Genomic DNA, 20,504 nt, shown 5'->3' on the forward strand with positions numbered 1-20,504 from the left:
TCCACCCTGATTATCTGACGAAAGCTGCTCTCATTTCAGCATGTCTAACAGATATTTGTTTCTGTAGGAAGGACCATCAACTTCAACTCAACCTTGCCAAGACAGAACTGTTTGAGGTTTCATCACTTCATCACAATTTCTCCATCCAGCTAGGCCCATCAACCATAACTCCTTAAAAAACTGCCAGAAACCTTGGACTTGTGATCTGTTTGCCTACAAAACAACTACTAGCGCTACACACTTAAATTCATTACTTCAGACTTATGTGCCTCCAGAAGCTTGTGTTCTGCAATTGAACAGTACAATACAGTGCATCCCAAAGAGGCACAAAATCACGTTAACTGACTTTTATCTTAACTGTTCCCTGCTGCTGGAATGACCTGTCCAACTCAATCAGAGCAGCAGAGTCTTTAGCCAATAGCCATCATCAATAAACGACACATCTCTTCACTTGACCCTCCAATACTTGCACTCTCTATTCAATTTATATTCTATCTACTTGTTTTATTTTCATTCAACGTTGCTTTCACATCGAGCGCGAAACGCCTTCTGCTAATTCACGCCTGCACACTAGGTGATGCCGACCAGCAATGCATTTTTTCCTCATGTAGCCTATGTATCTAGTATATGGCTTTTGCATTATTCGCTGCTCAATATACAGCATTAAGATAAATAACTTTTGGTTGTTCATAAGAAACACAAACTATCCGTAATGCATATCCGTAAAGCCCCCGGCCCAGACAACATCAGCCCCACTGTTCTCCACCACTGCGCTGCAGAACTGGCTGGGGTCTTCGCCGACATTTTAATACCTCCCTCTGTCAAAACTTAGTACCCAAGTGCTTCAAAGAATCCATTATCATCCCGGTTCCTAAGACCAAGACCATCTCCTGCCTCAATGATTACAGACCTATTGCCTTGACATCAGCAGTCATGAAATCATTCGAGCGCATCATACTCAATCACCTTAAAACCGTCACCACCCCCCCTCATGGACCCATTCCAATTTGCATACAGAGCCAACAGGTCAGTTGAGGACACCGTCAACTTAGCAATTCATTACATACTGAACCACCTTGAGTCCGCAAATACATATGCCCGCATCCTGTTTATGGATTTCAGTTCTGCATTCAATACAATAAACCCGGCCAAACTTTTTAATATATTACTGGACATGAATATCGACCCATGCATCTGTCACTGGATTCACAGTTTTCTCTGGAACAGGCAACAGAAGGTAAAGATTAACAATTATACATCCTCCCCTCTGTTCCACAGTACAGGTGCACCTCAAGGTTGTGTTCTCTCACCCTGGCTATTCTCTCTCTAGACAAACCAACTCACATCACACCATAGTGCGGGCGATACAACCATCATAGGATTCATCACCAACAACCAAGAAACCGAATACCGTGCACAGATCAACCAAGCAGTGACCTGGTGTACAGACCATGATCTCCTACTCAATACATCAAAAACAAAAGAACTCATCGTCGACCTAAGACGTCAGCCATCCCCCAAAACTCCAGTGCTCATTGAAAGGTGAACCCATCTCCATCATTGATACATTCAAATTCCTTGGGACCCATATCAGCAACAACCTCAAATGGAAAATCAACACAGATCATATCGACAAAAAACCCCAGCAAAGACTTTTCCATCTCCGACAGCTCAAGAAGTTCAGAGTAAGGTTTCATCTCCTGTTCCGCTTCTATACGGCCATCGTTGAAAGCATCCTCACCACATCCATCACAGTTTGGTTTGGCAGTCTTGACACACTTTCCCGGAAGAAATTACAGCGCATCATCAACAGAGCATCCAAAGTCATTGGTTCACCCCTACCATCCCTTGAATCACTCTACCACAAACGGACACTAAGCAGAGCCCACAAAATAATTTCTGATATAACCCACCCTGCACACTACGCCTTCCAGCTACTGCCCTCTGGGAGGCGTTACAGGACAATCGCTTCAAAAACCCAATAGCAATAAACATTTTGAACTCTGAACGCTGAGGACTGTGAATTAAGCATGACCCCTTATGTATTATTATGTATCAATGTGTTTGTCTGTATGTATATGTATGTTATTTTAATTTATATGTTTATTGTTTGTTTAATGTAATGCTGGAACCTGTACCAAAGAGCTGTACTGAAAACAAATTACACCAGCTTGGCTGTGTGGTCATTAAAATTAAAATCAAATCAAATCAAAATCAATTTCTATTAGATCTAGTTTTTTATGTATTTAAAAGAATTTCCCTCTAACACTAGCATTCTCTATTATTTTTCAATTCTATCTACTTTTCTTTTTTTACTATAAAAAATTACCCTCTAACACTAGCTTTCACTATTCTTTTTCTATTTTACATAAAATAAAATAAAAATTTGCTACGTGTTCTGTGTTACACAAACCAGGACTTGTCACCGCACTAATGTTGTTGCTCTTTTGTTGGTTGGATAACAGTGTCTGCTAGCCTAAATGACTAAATGTAAATATAATAGCATGGTATTTTAACCTAATAATTAGCATACTAATGTATCAAGGTATTTACACAGTTCTTTGTGTTGCAAGCACCATACTTTACTGTTTGAGCTGTAGGAGTACTTTAAATAATAAAATAGCATTATCATGGTACTTAGTACACAAATGCTTGATATTATCATGTTCGAAAATAAAAATAAAAAACGGAATACCATGCTAATTTTTTGTGTCCTGTTGCAAGGGCTCTCAGTCAACGTCATTCAGTTTTGGTTTCTGAAACCGACAGTAAAGGTTCATGATTTATGCTCACCCACAATCATCAGCAGCTTTTCGTGCTCCTTGATGATGTAGATCTGAAACACGGATCCCAGACCCGGGATGTGAGTGAGGGAGTTCTTAATCACATTCAGGGCATACAGACCTTCCTCAGAGCCCACCAATACAATCTGATGACAATAATAAAATGATGGTATATCAGACTACAACAAATATAGACTGAATATAATGAAATAAATCTTGTAAAATCATAGCGATTGTGTATGACACAGGTACCTGATCAGTCAGTGGGAGGGTGCAGTTGATATCCAGGCGATCATCTCCTTCTAGTTTGAGTAAGGAGTTACCCAACAATTTCTGAACAGATCCAAAAACACCAGCATGAGGATATGAAAAAAATATATTTAAAAAGTGAATTTTTCATTTTATGCACTTTGCACATAGATTCGGTGAAAACTCACCTTTTTGAGATCAATATGGTCACCTATGAGATTCGTGTTGATCCGATGAGAATGTGTTATTTTTTTAATTATTTTTTTTGCGATAAGTGACAGTTTTGGACATACAAGGTAATACAAACAAAAATAATAAAATAAAATAAACGTGTCTCGTGTGCGAACATGACAACAGCATAACTTCTCTGTGGACTGCATCTCATTCCGGTGAGCTGAGGAGACGAGGACTCTGGAGACCGTGAGCAGGGATGCAAACTTGTCAGTTTTTAAAATACTTGTGTTTTAAAAAAGTTTCTATTTACAATGTGTTTTGCAGTGTTGAGTATTGTAGCCAATCACAGGCATCTCTGTTGAACACAATGGCCAATCAGAGGTGTTTACTGTAGGTTAGTCAGAATCTGCTCTAAACTCATTTAAGTTTACAGAGTTCTACATGCTCGCACATCTTCCTATTATACTGATAAATAAAGTAAATAAGAGGCTGATTGTGTGTATAGTTGATTATACCAGGAGTATTCGCATGAGTAATATCGGTCAGTTGCACCATAAGGCAAGTGCATTTTGCTTGGTTTCTCTAAATAATCCATTCATAATTTGAAGAAAAGTTTTGCTTGTCTAAGAGAACCAAATGTCCACATATAGTGTTTCAGGAATGACAACGCGAGTGTAAAAAAATTGACGAGAGACACTAAATTGTTCTACAAGTCATTGCTTTGATTGACAGTGATGACATCTGACAAAACATCTGGCAGGCCGATGTCAAAATAACGTTTAAAACAAAGTATTTATTTTTTTAATTAAATCTAAAAAAATATTTCTCAATATTTAGTGCATTATTATTTAATTGTATATGCTATACTTCAGCAAAAAAAAAAAAAAAAAAGTTAAAATAGTCATTATATAATAACTCCAAACAAATAGGGAGTGGAAATGGCAACTAAGCTAATGAGTGATCCTCTGCTGGTTATAATAATAATTAAGTAATTTTCATCTTTAGTCTTTGTTTTCCACCAGGATTTTTTCTTATCATCTTCATTAAAGAAAAGTTCTTTAAAGTGTATTTACTGCACATCTGTAGAGTTAAAAGATAATAAATGATTTAAATAGCATAAGCGTTTATTAGATTTTTTTTGGGTGGGGGTTGCACGTCTTTGTTAACTTTTTCACCCATGGTGAGTTTGCATCCCTGTTATCAGTATGTTTCCCCGCATCCAGCTGTACTGCTAAGAAGAGACAAACCTACAGTTTCTGCCTTGCATGTCACTGCACTGACTCTTTAAATGTCACTATGAACGGCCTGTGGGTGTTTCTGGTTCCTCTCACTCACAGCGTCTGCTTCGGCTTTCTCTCTCGCCCCACGACTGCTGGCCACAATGGCTTCCAGCACGGCCACCCAGCGCTGTTTCTCAGAAAACCCTGAGGTCATGAGGTACAGAGTCTGACCGGGCCAGCATGTCGACTGCGGAGACGACTCCAACTTCACCACATACGGCACATCTGAACACATACAGTTATGTTAGAAGACAGAAAAACATGTTACTGTACATTTGGACATGGGCTACTTTCTGAATTGACAATCAGCATACCAAAAAAGTTAGTAAGGACACACATAGTACAGTACAGTGCAATTCCACACGTAACACATCACCTGTCTTGGTCGTGTTGGGCAGCTCAGAAGCACCGACAGCAGAATGAACAGTCACGTCTCCATCAGAGAGACACAACTCAAACTCATCCAGCGGCTTCACCGACTCTGAGAAGACAGATTATACATCAGTCACATCAAGGGACATCATTCCACACCCGTCATTCCATCCCTGCTGGAAAATAGATAAAACTAATAGATATTACTAGTTTAACATAGTTTCTAGCTTGTCCATTTTGGTCATTTACAGCCATTCCCAGGAAAAAAAAAAGAAGAGCCCTATTTATGTCCTCATTTAGTGAGTCGGCAGACGCTAAACACATTACAAGCGTCATGCGCTTCAGTATGAAAAATCACACGCCTGTGCCTTTTTAGAGACTCACAGAGGATTCATATTCAGGATTCAGAAGTCTTTTTGTGCTTTCATTTACAGATAGTTTTCGACATCGCCATTTGATTTAAGTATACTGACCTTCTTTTGAGCCATTCGTTGCAAATTTGTCGAATTCTGACATTCTATGTTATAAATTAAATTCCATTTTTACGACTGCATTCCATGATACCATCCATGTTTTCCAAAAACTGTAGAGCCCTACCTAAATTGGTGTTATCCAATTCAAATTGGTTTGGTCAAACACAACCATACACAGTACAACGTGCAGTAAAATGCATTTTACCCTTGGTACACAGAATAGAGTAGAATAGAATATTAAATTCAATAAATAAATAAAAAATAGCAATATACAAGTACATAAATTAGAAAAAAGGTTTGAATAAGTGGAAGTCCGATAAATAAAAACAAGCAAAGTGTGGTTGGATCACTTGTGACAGTGCCATCAACCCAGTTTTTGATGGACAGTCTGGTTTGGATTGATGGTTTTAAAGGGGTTTTTATCAACTGCTTTGGTTGGGAGACCGTCAGACCTCCTTAAGTTGGTTTAAGATATCTAGATTGTTGATCAGGAGGAACTACCAACTTAATTTGGTAAAGTTGGTAACCACCCAGATTCAGCAAAAACAAGTTACAGCAATCCATTAACTGGCTTGAACAGGTTAAGCTAATAAGATTCAAGATTTTCCAACAGAGATGAACACATGCTGTGTGCAAACAGAACTAGTGAACATTGGGAAAAATATAAACATTCACAGACCGTCTCTTGGCTCTGTCTCATACGTGATGACTTTATATCCATCCAGCACCACGTACTTCCTCTCCCAGCCCTGGCCACGCTTCCCATTTCTGCAGGAGGACAACCACAACACCATGTACACTTAGTGTTTGCTTTTCTCCTGATGTTGGTTATGGTCTTGGTACACGGCTCACCTGGGCTGCTTCAGCCATCCCTCCAGCCTCATGTGTCCTCCGACATCTTTCAGGCCGGACGTGCTTCCCTTTTCTCGACACAGAGCCTCGGACAGATGCAGCGCATATTCGGTGGGTACGCCGCAGGTGGCTGGAAGGTACGGGGAGCATTTTGGATGGCACAAAGCGTGACATTCTAAAGCAGGAGAGAGATGATGGTTAAACCAACACAGAAAGAGGATCAACAGCTTCAGTTTTAACCCAGGATGACCTGGTCAGGGATCTATTAAAAAACACCAGTGGGCCCTTTTCACATTTCTGTGTTTTTCAGAAGCACAAGCCATTATAGTATCTTCTATAGTGGTGAATGGACAATACAACAAAGCATTTTTTGCACTCCCATTGGCTCAAATGCAAAAAAAAAAAACTCCGTGTGACTTTCCAAAAGAGGATAAAATATAATGTTTAAATTAGAAATAGAATATAGTATATATTTATATTTTAAAGGCCATGTGTTTTCAGAAGAAATGACACAAAATATACAAATATACAAAACATATATATATTACAGAGCCCCACACATGACATGCAAGAAAAAATACATAAATTGTGCACACGATTTACTAATTTGTTCTCTCAATGTACTAAAACGTGCTCATGATTACTATTGCGTTCCCTCGATTTGCTAAATCATGCGCACGATTTAGCCTTTTATTTTTTCCTGCATGTCATTTAAAATATACATGTAAAATATAGATGTAAAAACAACTTATTTTAGCTTCAGGTTTGATAGGGTTAACAAGCATAATTAAGCACGAAAGTGACTAAAGGAGTCATTTGTTTACAAAAATTAAGCCAACCAAACTTTCAACCTGTAATTGTGACTTCAGCTATTTCCACTCCATTTCCAGCTAGTTTAACCCATAAAAACATTGTTTTGTTTGTACAAATAATATATTTAGGCTGATTCAGTGGTTAAATAATATTTTGACTTAATTTAGATGTTACCATTTTTTCAGTGTGTTTTTTCCACCCAGTATTTGTACAATGAAGTGAATACTTGTACTGGTATCCCCAAATACAAAAAAAAATACAGTAAGTATCGCTATCGTAATCTATATGGGAAAGGTATTATCGGCACATCCTGACTTGATAGTTTATTTGGAAAGAGTTTACATGAGATCCGTACCGATGCATGTCGCGGCTTGCCGTCCGAAATGGACAGTGTCCAGACAGACGGTGCAGCGGGCCGCTCTCATGTTGAGTCCCTGCGTGAAGCGGTGAGGAGTGTTGTGATGAATCCTGTCCTTCACACGTCTGGTGTACTCTACAGGATCAAACAGACAGACACACTCTCTTAAAAACAGGCTTGCGTCTCTTACACCCGTCTATAAATCTTATGCAAACAGGCCAAAGCAAGCTGAAAATGTCCTCTCCTGGGAACATTTCTCCACCAGAGGGTGAAACCAGCTCACTGCACTGTCCAAGCTGTCATTGGTAGCTTGGGCACGAGCATGCAAGGATTTCGGAGTTCTGGCATTCCGCATGGCATACAGCAGGAGTATGGCCATATATACGAGATAAGCTCAGTGTCCTGACAGATCTGCGTGCAGGAGCTTTGGAGATCAACCATTAAACCATGATGACCTGATACAGCTCATGTTCATTCAATATATTGAGTGTAGGATGGCCAAAAGACTTCAATTGATGTGTTTTCTTGAATGACATGTTTGGATTTGGCCAGAGAGCTTATCTCTGCAGGGATAAAAAAGATCATATCAAGAAAGAAAAGATATGGGGGAGACGCCTGCTTCATTCTCAGAAAACAGTGCCATTTGTGTTGCCATGACTGAACACTGTCAGATTTAAAACACACACACACACACACACACACACACACACACACACACACACACACACACACACACACACACACACACACACACACACACACACACACACACACACTTTATGCTTTATGCATTTTATGTAATAATGCAAAAGGTGTTATTTTAATACATTTCCCCATTTTATAATAATGGTTTGACCTTTCTGACATTATATTCGAGAAAATAATATGAGAACTGAAGTTTCTGTTTCAGTTTTATCTGTATTTCATGAGTTTTAGGTATATATCAGCCTCACCTTGAAGGCTCATCAGTAACCTTTAGAAATGAAAGCGTAAATAATTAAATAAAATAAAAATCCTGATATTTCAATCACAAATGGCACGGTTTCTTGAGAGTGGGCCGCCTGAGCCTGTTATGTAAGAACTTACTTTCAGAAGTGACTCTCCTTATTTCTGTGGAACGACAACAGAGAGGACAGTGAGTGTGGACAGAAATGAGCCAAAACATTTCTGGAGTCCTTCAGAGGACACAGTCTCCTCATCTTATATTGAAACAGCATCACGCATCACATCAGCATTTTCCTACAAGCTTCTGATTTAATTTCTCTTTTCATAGCATGAAATGAAATGGCAAGAAGGACCTGTTCTGCTTATGTTTTGAATATTAAAAAGGTTGCCAAAGCTCTGCGTCTCTGTTCTCACCTTCGGGATTGGCAGCGTCCTTCCTGCGGCCGGAGCTGGACGACATCAGGCCGCTGCTGGGCTGGTGCTCGGGGGATTTGTTGGATTTAGTGGACATCATGAGCTGCTGACGAGCCAGACCTGGAGTGGCTGGAGTACCACTGTGCTCCAGGGCTTTATTAAACTGAACTGCTGAGCGGACAGAATACAGTGAGACGACTGAGAAAACCAGCACGTCTGAGAATGTTACCCAGAGTGTGTGGCACGTTTGCTTGTTGTGGCATTTCAATAATGCTTTATATTACACTACCGTTCGAACGTCTCTTTTGTTCACCAAGGCTGCATTTATTTGATCAAAAAATACAGTAAGAATAGTTAAATATTATTACAAATTAAAATAACTATTTTCTATTTGAATATATTTTAAAATGTAATTTATTTCTGCGATCAAAAGCTGAATTTTCTAGCATCATTACTCCAGTTTTCAGTGTCACATGATCTTCAGAAATCATTCTAATTATTCGAAATATAAATATTTTGTAACATTATAAATGTCTTAACTGTCATTTTTTATCAATTTAATGCATCCTTAATGCAATAAAAAGTATCTTTATCTTTTAAAAAAATATCACATTTTTGTGGAAACCATGATACATTTTTGTTTTAGGATTTTTTGATGAATGTTATATATTCAAAATAACAGCATTTATTTGCAATATAATTTCTTTGTAAAACATTATATATATATATATATATATACAACCCGAATTCCGGAAAAGTTGGGACTTTTTTACATTTTAATAAAATGAAAACTAAAAGACTTTCAAATCACATGAGCCAATATTTTATTCACAATAGAACATAGATAACATAGCAAATATTTAAACTGAGAAAGTTTACACTTTTATCCACTTAATTAGCTCATTTCAATTTTGATTTCTGCTACAGGTCTCAAAATAGTTGGGACGGGGCATGTTTACCATGGTGTAGCATCTCCTTTTCTTTTCAAAACAGTTTGAAGACGTCTGGGCATTGAGGCTATGAGTTGCTGGAGTTTTGCTGTTGGAATTTGGTCCCATTCTTGCCTTATATAGATTTCCAGCTGCTGAAGAGTTCGTGGTCGTCTTTGACGTATTTTTCGTTTAATGATGCGCCAAATGTTCTCTATAGGTGAAAGATCTGGACTGCAGGCAGGCCAGGTTAGCACCCGGACTCTTCTACGACGAAGCCATGCTGTTGTTATAGCTGCAGTATGTGGTTTTGCATTGTCCTGCTGAAATAAACAAGGCCTTCCCTGAAATAGACGTTGTTTGGAGGGAAGCTGGCTTTTGAACTGAACGCTGATAACATGCTGGAAGGTCTCCCTCCTCTTTAGCCCGGAGGACACGGCGTCCGTGATTTACAACAAGAAGGTCAAATTTGGACTCGTCTGACCATAAAACACTATTCCACTTTGAAATAGTCCATTTTAAATGAGCCTTGGCCCACAGGACACGACGGCGCTTCTGGACCATGTTCACATATGGCTTCCTTTTTGCATGATAGAGCTTTAGTTGGCATCTGCTGATGGCACGGCGGATTGTGTTTACCGACAGTGGTTTCTGAAAGTATTCCTGGGCCCATTTAGTAATGTCATTGACACAATCATGCCGACGAGTGATGCAGTGTCGTCTGAGAGCCCGAAGACCACGGGCATCCAATAAAGGTCTCCGGCCTTGTCCCTTACGCACAGAGATTTCTCCAGTTTCTCTGAATCTTTTGATGATGTTATGCACTGTAGATGATGAGATTTGCAAAGCCTTTGCAAGTTGACGTTGAGGAACATTGTTTTTAAAGTTTTCCACAATTTTTTTACGCAGTCTTTCACAGATTGGAGAGCCTCTGCCCATCTTTACTTCTGAGAGACTCTGCTTCTCTAAGACAAAGCTTTTATAGCTAATCATGTTACAGACCTGATATCAATTAACTTAATTAATCACTAGATGTTCTCCCAGCGGAATCTTTTCAAAACTGCTTGCGTTTTTAGCCATTTGTTGCCCCCGTGCCAACTTTTTTGAGACCTGTAGCAGGCATTACATTTTAAATGAGCTAATTAAGTGGATAAAAGTGTAAAATTTCTCAGTTTAAATATTTGCTCCGTTATCTATGTTCTATTGTGAATAAAATATTGGCTCATGTGATTTGAAATTCCTTTAGTTTTCATTTTATTAAAATTTAAAAAACGTCCCAACTTTTCCGGAATTCGGGTTGTATATTGCTTTCGCTTTTGATCCAATAAATGCATCCTTGCTGAATAAAACTATTCATTTTAATATTTTAAGTATTAATAATATTATTAAAAAACCCTCAATATTTTCAAACAGTACAGTATATTACAATAATTGCAGATATGTTGTAATTTATAACCTATAAAAACATGATTATTATAATAGAGTTATAATAGAATTTATCGTCAGTATTTATCATTCTTTCTAGTCATAATTCAAGTCCTCTAAACTCTTAAAATATTTTACATGCAATTTCTAAACCACACGACTTACTTTCTTCTGAGGAAAGCAAAAGGACAGTTTTCTGTGAATGGTTTTTTTTTTCATGTTGCTTTTGTGTCGTTAACAAAAAAGACTTAGTTTCCTTTCATTGCAGCTTCGAGGAAAACAAGCAAGCAGCGTGATTGTATGAACCAGCGTCTCACCCTCTCTGAGCTCCAGCCGTGTTTTCTGCAGGGCTTCCTCCAGCTCCGAGCAGCGAGCACGTTCCTTCTCCAGCGCCACCTTCAGGTCATTGTACTGCAGGGGGACAGGGGCCACAGCTGGCACAGCGGGCACCTGCGTCTGTCCCTGCGCTGCCAGCGCTGCCAGCAGATCCTCTCGACGCCGGCCGCCGAACAGCCCCTGCACCCCAAACACGAGACCTAGTGAATGGCCCAGGCTCACACCTACAGACACGCTAGGACTCTATCCTGCCTTTCCATCCCTACACATCCAGTCAAATCAGGTGTCCCTTTCTACAGCTCACTTACTCAGGGCGTCTGCATATAAGGATATATAAGAGATTTCTGACGGATGACGCGGTTAGTATGCGGTTATTCACGAGTGAGGCTCCAGGTACACCTAATACGCAGCTCAGCAAGCAGTTAGTCAGATTAGTTAAGGAAGTGAATTTACAGCGGATGACTCTGACCTTTTTCTTCTTAGAGGGATGCTCTACCTTGGCCTGCAGGAAGTCTATGAGCTTGGTCTGCTGGGTGATGGTCCCCTCCATCTTGACCTTCTCGTGAGAGTACGCCGCCTGCAGAGGGAGCCACACTGCTATTAGAACACACCTCTGTGTTTGGAACAGATCACTAGCATTCTTTTCACCGCATACTATATGGTAGCACTTTATTTTACAGTCCTGTTCCTCGTGTACATACTAGGTACTTATTATAGTAATTACAATAACTATGTAATAACTAGGTACTAACCCTGAACCTACCCCTAAACCTAACCTTACCCCATGTAGTTACCTTGTATTACCACAACTTTCTTAGATAAGTACACTGTAAGTACACAATAAGTAGATGTAAGTACATGTACTGTAAAATAAAGTGAAACTCTCTATTTTTAAACAGTATGCAGTATGTAGAATGCAACAGTTTTAAACTGTAAAATAAGGTTTATAATTTTACATTATTTAACCCTTTAACTGTCACCCCCCGTCCCGAATACGGGACGCCTAGGTTTACCTTACTATATTACAATCAAATCTAATCTTGACAAACTAAATATCGTTGGAAAGGTCTAACTTTCCAAATATATATTTTACCAATGTTTTTTGTTAAAAATGATGCAGGAAAAGAAATAGATTAATTTATGACAAGAGTGCACCCTCAAAAATCTACATTATAACAGGAGTTTTGACCTTTGTTTAAAAAAAAGACTTCCTCGTTGCCTTTTTCTCTATTACATTTTAGAAATCATCAGAAATTATATATTGACTGAAAACTTAAAATCTCAAAATTCATCCTTTAAAACCCATTTTAAAAGCAGACATTCCATTACCATTTAAATGGTGCATCAATATCATGTTACAAAATGTTTTCAGTCATAAATTATTATAAAAATGTAGGTTTGTATCATGCACATTCAAGTCTATCTTCAAAAACGTGAGTGACAGTTATGGGGTTAATCCAATTTTCAAGTGTGAAAGTGTCCTAACTTTTGAAAGCTAATATAAAATTAAATTAAACAATAATAATATTATTATAAATATTAGTTTTATTATAAACATTATATGAAAAATCTATAGTTATTCCAAAATTCAATTCTTAAATTACTAGTATTATTCATATCGATTAAGTCAGTTTAGATTAGTACAATTTAAGCACAAATGATCTGTTTAGCACAAATTTAGTACAAATAAGCTGCTAAGATCACTGATATGGCTTCTTGATATTAGAATAGTATATACTAGCAACAGATTTATTATTAACTAAAATTAAAATCCTTAAAAAAAGTGTTACATGAAATTAATCTTAAATAAAAAAAATATTTCAGTCTAAGTATTTCAGTACTATTATTATTAATATACATTTTGAAATACACTGTCGATATAACAGAAAATAATTTAGAATGCTATTGTTAGAGGATCGAGTTTTTTTCATAATAAATAAAAGACAAAAGTAGATTACACCAGTAATAGAGGGTCGATTTTTAATTATAACAAGAAAACAAGTAGATAGAATAGAATCAAAATAGAGAGTGCAAGTGTTAGAGGGTCAAATTTCGTTTATACTTAATTAAAACCATTTATTTTATTATTTGAAATAAAACAAATGTGAACTGAATCAAATATGTCAGTTAGGTGCCAAGGTGACATTCATTTAGTTTACGCTGAAGTACCAAAATAACAAACTAAAACTGAATGAAGTAAAATAATAGAAAAACTATATAGTCATTAAATACAATAAATAATTTACAAAAACACAAATGACAAAAACGTAATTTTATAAATAATGCAAAATAAAAAAAATATTGATAAAAGCTATAATAGTGTGTTGATAATACTAAAATGATCCTGAAACAACATACTGAATACAGTGCAGCAAATAAAGTTATTTTTACAAATAGTATGCAGTGGGCGTTATGCTGCATTATGCCTGTTTAGTTCAGTAAATAGATAAGTTATAATCTCTCAAATAAAGGTTTTTAAAACCATTTTTGTGTAAAAATTCCAATCAAATATTGAAAAAAGTCCAATTAAATATTGAACATTAAGAGTACAGAATTCACTTCGTGTAATTCATCACTTGAAACTATCAAACAGAACACCCTGCACCAGAGGAACTATTGTGGTTGCTCATCTGGGGACAGATAATTGTGCGTACTTTGCACAGGACACATGCCACATGCCTAGCATGAGTAATCATGTTAATATTTGCATGCATGCATGCACCTGTATGTTTTCCAGCTGGTACTCCAGGTCCGTCCGCTCGGTCTTCAGAAGGTCCGTCTGATCCAGTGCGTCCTGAAGTCCTTGAGTCAGTCTGAAGATGTGGCTCTTCTGCATGTCCAGCTGCTGCTGCAGTTTGGCTTGCTGAGAGAAAAAGATGGTGTCATATAACACTGGTTATGATAAAGATGCACGATTACACAGCTCTCAAAACTCAGAGTACATAAAAATCTTACTTGAGTAAAACAGCGAAAAACACTCCATTGCAAGTTACAAGTCACCAATACAACTTGAGAAAAGGTCTAAGAGTATCTGATTTTAACAGTACTTAAGTATTGTACTCGCTCAGAGATGAACTAGTCCTAAAATCCAAATAAAACTAACACCTCAGTATTGCAACGAATCAAGGTTAACACAACGGCCTCTTAAATGTCTCCAAACAATCAAGTCTCACTTAAGCTCAAGTTCTCAAAAAAAGCCACAAGTCAACCAATATCCTTCAAAAAGGTCTCTCTATAAACAATAGATAAACTAATGTTCAGTAAAAACTACAAATCAGTCAAAAAGACACTTAAAATGAATTGTTCACCCAAAAATGAGAATTTGTTATTACTGTACTCACCCTCAGGCCATCCAAGATGTAGGTGATTTTATTCTTCAGTAGAAGAGTTAAGAAGATTTGTAGCTGAAACTGTGGTCCTTGGTGATTCAGAACATGCAAGTCAATGGCTACCATCACTTTGAGAGTCAGAAAAGTACATACAGGCTTCACAAAATGTATACCCATGGATCCTGATGATATATTGAGGTCTTATGAAGCGAAACAATCAGTCTGTGCAAGAAACTGAATATTATTACCGGTAATCAGGCAAATACCACGTGTATTAACGTTGTTTTCCTTGATTTGCTTTTTTTAATTCTCAAAAATGTGCAGCCGCTGACTTGCATTATGAATCAGGTTTCAGCTAAAAATCTTCTTTAAAAAAAAAAGTTACCTACATCTTGGATGGCCTGAGGGTGAGTGTATTAACAGCAAATATTCTTCTTCTTTTTTCTTTTTGGTATATTTACAACACTGTCAAAACGCAGTGATTTCAGTTCAAATATTTCATTTATTTGGCAACTATGTATTCTGAGTGCTAGAAAAGCGAAGCACCTCGTCCATGAGCCTCTGTTTGAGTTCTCGCTCCGTCTCCAGCTTCTGCTGCAGGCTGCGCGCGTTCATCTCCAGCATGGCGTGCTTCTTCTCCAGATCGCTCAGCTGATTAAGACAGAGTGAGTATGCATGTCGTCATTTAGCAGATGCTTTTATCCACAGCGACACACATGTGCACTGGCGCACTTACAGTATCAGAAAGACCTTCAGCTTTGAGTTTCTGGTCTTTCAGGGCCTGTTGCAGTACCAGGATTTCAGCTTTGTGCTCTTTGACCGCCAGTTCAACAGACTGACGAGACTCAGAATTGCGCTGCTCTGCACGGAGTCTAGAAAACGAGAGCGAGAGAGAGTTATTGAATAATAAAGTGTCTCTTACTCCGTGTTTCTATCTCTATTCTTAATGTTTATTATGTAACTCTTATATTACCACGGGCACTTCTGTGGACATTTAAAAAATACTTTTAACACACTTTCTAGTTTTTTTTGGTCCAATAGTTATAAGTATATCACAGAAGAATACATTTTTTGAAAGCTATATACATAGCTAGAATTTCAGACATTTTATTTAATAATGCATGATAATTTGCATTAAATATTTACGTGCATTCATTTATATTTGCATTAATGTCAACATTTTTATCATGCCTTCATTTATCTCTATATTTATTTATTAATTATCAATATAAAATATTTTATATTATTATTTAATATATCTAAGTTTTCATTGTATAAAGCTTTTTATAAAGTCCTTTGATATCATAATAAACCCACTAAATTTATATTTATTTATTTAGTTAGTTAGTTAGTTATGTTATGCAAATGACATATCCAAATGATGTATTATGTCAATATGCAATGAAAAATAATATTTTGGAGCAAGGCTTTATACAGAACATATATATTATTTTATATATCCTACCTAAATATATGCAATAAAATAATGTAATTATTTGCATTACATATATATTATTATTTATTAAGTTTAATTTTGCATGAATAAATCCAGAAACCAATAAAAACCTGATAAAAAGAGATGGGTTTGACATTAATTAAACTTTATTTGCTAATAATATTTGCATACATTTTCTATATTATATACATAATTTATTTTACACTATATAAATATTTTCAATGTAAAATAAAATACAAATATTTCATTGTTTTTATTTAGGCCTGATAAATTTATTTAATTATGTATAACTTTATTTACTAATAATATATGTATATTTTTTCTATATTATTTGCATCATCTATTTTATAATATAAAAATAGTTTCATTGTAAATAAAAAAATATTTCATTGTTTTCATTGAATAAAGCTAGGCTAGAATCCTTGGTTCACTAATGTATTTTTAGAGCTGCCTCACAGTAAAGTTGTATTTTGTTTGCATCACTGAATCACTATTTTCTTGTTTATCACTGTAAAACTGCTTTGGAACAATCTCAAGTCAAATCAGTATTGTATAAAGTGCTATATACTGTAAATAAAGGTCATCACAATCAACCCACTAAACTGAAATGCTATTCTTGACTACCCAGACTCAAACTGATGGCTCATAACGGAGGAGTCTGTGTCATGCACTAACTCTGGCATTGTCCAGCTGTCGTCCAGCTCTCGCAGTGCAAACGTGTGTGTGTGTGTCTGTACCTGTTCTGCTTCTCGTTGTCCAGTTGTCTCTGTGTGTCTCTGGCTCGGCGCTCCGCCTGGTTCTTCTCCTCCTCCAGGGCAGATCTCCAGTTCTCACACTGTCTGTCCTTCTCCAGCAGCTCATCGTTCAGCGTCTCCAGCTCCAGCACCTGCTCCTCCAGCATCGTACATGTGGTCTTCAGCGTCTCGATGTTCTACACACACAAGCACATCATTTCTATAACATCAGACTATCACAATGGGGACTATTGTAGCATAGAAATACACTGATAATATTGTTGCTTAAATGTAATGTTTTCCTGACTTGTCCAAGTTGTTCATAATTACTTATAAATATATAAATAATTAAATATTATAAATAAGTATTTTTGGTTATAAATTAATTATTTTGTTTTACAGAGAATATATTCACAAATAACAATGTCTAGCAGATAAAATATTTAGAGATTGTAGATGACTGTAATTTTAACTAGTTAAATACATTTTAAACAAATGTAATTTAATTTTAAGTTAAATACATCTTAATTTTACTTGCATTATTATTATTTTTTTTTATTTTAGAAGTTTCCCACCCATCTTTTTTTTTAAAGGATTTTATTAATTTCCAAGACTTTTCCAGGTCTGGAAAATGTGTATATATATTTTTTTTTTCATAAGTTGAAATACATTTAATCTTAATAAATTTTACATAAATGCAATTTAATTTTAATTCAATTATAATTTAAGTTAAATACATCATATCTAATTCATTTACATTTATTTTCATTATAGAGGTTTCTATTTTATTGGACATTTATATGATTTTATAAGTGAAAAATATTGCATGTAAATACATTTTAAATAATTTTAATTTAAATTAATTTCATTTAATTTCATTATTAAATTCCATTATTTCCATTATACATTTTTTTAAAAATCAAATACATTTTATTTTAATATTTTATTCTAATGAATTACATTTTAAATAAATGTTTTTTTTTTAAGTTTATCTAAAGTTAAATAATTTGAATATAATTTTATTTACATTTATTGTTATTATAGAAGTTTCCATGATTTTTAAAGACTGTACTAGTTATAGGTTTTATACATTTATATTTCAATTTGAAATCTTTTTTAAAGACTTTCCAGGCCTGGAAATGGCCATTTTAAAAGGGCCAGATATTTCCGTTTTCTCTGTGATGGTGGAAACCTTGATTAAAAAAAGAAACAGATCATCGACCACTTATTCAATACATCTGCTGAAAGCCAACAGATGGCATCTGAGGAACGGCAGGATATGACAGCGAAATTATGCTGACAGATGCAGAAAGGAAGCTGCAGATTTTTCTTTTTGATTTCACTAGCAGGTCCGGATCTCAGAGTCGCTGCCAACTGGAATTGATCCCCTGAGAGCCGGCGGGGGGATCGAGGGTGTCTTGAATCGGGCAGATGTGCATCTCAGTGGCACGACTGGATATTAGCAAGCTTCAGAAAGACACAGAAGGAGAGAGAGAGTCTCCAAATATAGCCAGCATGCTTTTGCCCCTGTGAAGTCCAACGCTGGCAGGGCAGAGGGGAGCAGCGAGTGAATATGACACATCTCTGCCTCCTACCAGCGTCTATGATTACCATCCGCTTCTGTTATACAACAGCAATGACTGCACACCTACACACGCGTCCCACGCGCCCACATCACATCTCTCTCACACACACACACACACCTCTCCTCATCTCGCTGCGGCATCATCACACAAAACAATAGAACCTGCGAGCATCATTTTCCAGCTAATTAAACGGCTTTGTTTTGGCACTGAAGTGGACAGCTGTGATTTGATGTTCGTGTGTTGTTACATTAATTGTCAAACCGTAAAACAGCCATATCATGAGAAATTATGAAAACATACTGTACTATATTATAACATATAAAAGTCTTCCACAGGAAAGATACTGCATTTATGATGCATTTATGATGCATTGCAAACTTCCATAACTTTTTGACATCAGACTGAGAAATAATTACATGACCACTACAGTTTAAATGTCTGAGGTTGATAAGACACCTTTATGTTTTTGAAAGAAGTCTCTTTTGCTCACCATGGTTGCATTTATTTGCAACATTACACAATGTAATATTGTAAAATATGATTGCAATTTAAAATAGCTTACTTTTTAAAATTGCAATATATATATATATATATATATATATATATATATATATACATATATTTTTTTTTTCCCCAGGCCTGGAAGGGACCATTTTTAAATTGTCAGATATTTATAAAAAAAAATGTATGATATTACATTATAATGCTATGACATTAATCTAATTAAATTAAATTAAAAAAAATTTTTTAAGAAATCTTTTGTAACGTCTTTACTGTGTCTTTGTTTAATGAAAGTATTAGTTCGTTATTTAAAAAATACAAAATAATTTCAAAAATCCTACCGAGCTCAAACCTTTAAACAATGTTTACGTCATTATTATTCACATATTCATATTTACAGGTCATTATTATTCCTAAATTCCAGAATGCTTGACTTTTGTAGTTTAGTTCCAATGAATGAGAATACTGAAGTAGAAATAAAGTTTATAGATGTTTTACATAACGCCTTTTAGCCCCCTAATTTGTTAAATTCTTACAATGCACTCATTTTCGAGACACTATTGACAGCTAAACATCCTCTCAGAGAGAGCGGCATCTGTTAAAGCGGTGCTCATCACCTGCGGTGGGCTCTTAAGTGCAGCCCACGTCTCTCTCCTGCTGCGTCCACATGTGTCTGTGACTCACACACCTGCCGATGTGTGTGTGTGTGTGTGTGTGTGTGTTGACTCTACCTGTTTCTGGTTGTTGAGGTGCATCTCTCGGTCGGCCACCTCCCGGCGCAGGCGCTCCATGTCCTCCTTGAGCTGCAGTCTGTCCTCGTTCTCGTCCGTGGCCTCGTCCAGCTGTTTGGACAGGTAGAAGTTCTGTCGGTTCAGCTCAGAGTTTTCCTGCGTCAGCTGCGTCAGCTGCTCCTCCAGATCCGTGATCACCTGAGACAGGTGCAACAGAGATTATGTAAGAGAACCAAGATGGCATTAAATGGTAAAGGTATAGTACACACATACACGCTAGACTCCCATATTCAAAAGTACGAGATATTGTGAAAAAAGTCATATTTTTATTCAGCAAGGATTCTGATAAAAAGTTACAGTAAAGACATAATGTAACAAAATAATTGTAATTCTAAAAATTACATTAATAAAACACTTACAGTACGTAAAAATTATATTTATTTGTATTCAAATACAATTTATTTATTGACTTAAAAGTTATACTCATCTACTAATCTCTAAATATTTTATTTGCTAAACATTGTTCCTTGTAAATGTTTTCTCTATAAAACTTCAAAATTATAATGAAAATATTTGTCCAGTCAAACTGGAAATATTTATGGAAAATTAAAAGTGAAGTGAAGTGACATTCAGCCAAGTATGGTGACCCATACTCAGAATTCGTGCTCTGCTTTTAACCCATCCAAAATGCACACACACAGAGCAGTGAACACACACACACACACACTGTGAGCACACACCCGGAGCAGTGGGCAGCCATTTAT

The 20,504-nt window shown here is 36.4% G+C and overlaps 1 protein-coding gene across 6 annotated transcripts in view; it reads right to left on the reverse strand.

The window, feature by feature from the left end:
• LOC132114962 (citron Rho-interacting kinase-like) overlaps nt 1-20,504 on the reverse strand; it is a 56,525-nt gene that overhangs the window by 10,305 nt on the left and 25,716 nt on the right. For 3 of the 6 annotated variants that reach the window (XM_059523368.1, XM_059523367.1, XM_059523370.1), the window contains exons 15-30: nt 19,741-19,938; nt 16,926-17,119; nt 15,469-15,604; nt 15,279-15,383; nt 14,126-14,266; nt 11,873-11,980; nt 11,385-11,583; nt 8,714-8,881; nt 8,441-8,464; nt 7,352-7,489; nt 6,184-6,358; nt 6,011-6,099; nt 4,863-4,967; nt 4,542-4,711; nt 3,036-3,116; nt 2,794-2,929 (exon numbers count right to left, since the gene is read on the reverse strand). In XM_059523368.1, coding sequence (XP_059379351.1) covers nt 2,794-2,929; nt 3,036-3,116; nt 4,542-4,711; nt 4,863-4,967; nt 6,011-6,099; nt 6,184-6,358; nt 7,352-7,489; nt 8,441-8,464; nt 8,714-8,881; nt 11,385-11,583; nt 11,873-11,980; nt 14,126-14,266; nt 15,279-15,383; nt 15,469-15,604; nt 16,926-17,119; nt 19,741-19,938 — 2,167 coding nt within the window. The remainder of the gene's footprint in view (nt 1-2,793; nt 2,930-3,035; nt 3,117-4,541; nt 4,712-4,862; nt 4,968-6,010; nt 6,100-6,183; nt 6,359-7,351; nt 7,490-8,440; nt 8,465-8,713; nt 8,882-11,384; nt 11,584-11,872; nt 11,981-14,125; nt 14,267-15,278; nt 15,384-15,468; nt 15,605-16,925; nt 17,120-19,740; nt 19,939-20,504) is intronic. The other 3 variants (XM_059523371.1, XM_059523369.1, XM_059523372.1) reach the window with 2 other exon arrangements.

This window comes from Carassius carassius, chromosome 34 (assembly GCF_963082965.1).
Source record: "Carassius carassius chromosome 34, fCarCar2.1, whole genome shotgun sequence".
Classification (NCBI taxonomy): domain Eukaryota; kingdom Metazoa; phylum Chordata; class Actinopteri; order Cypriniformes; family Cyprinidae; genus Carassius; species Carassius carassius.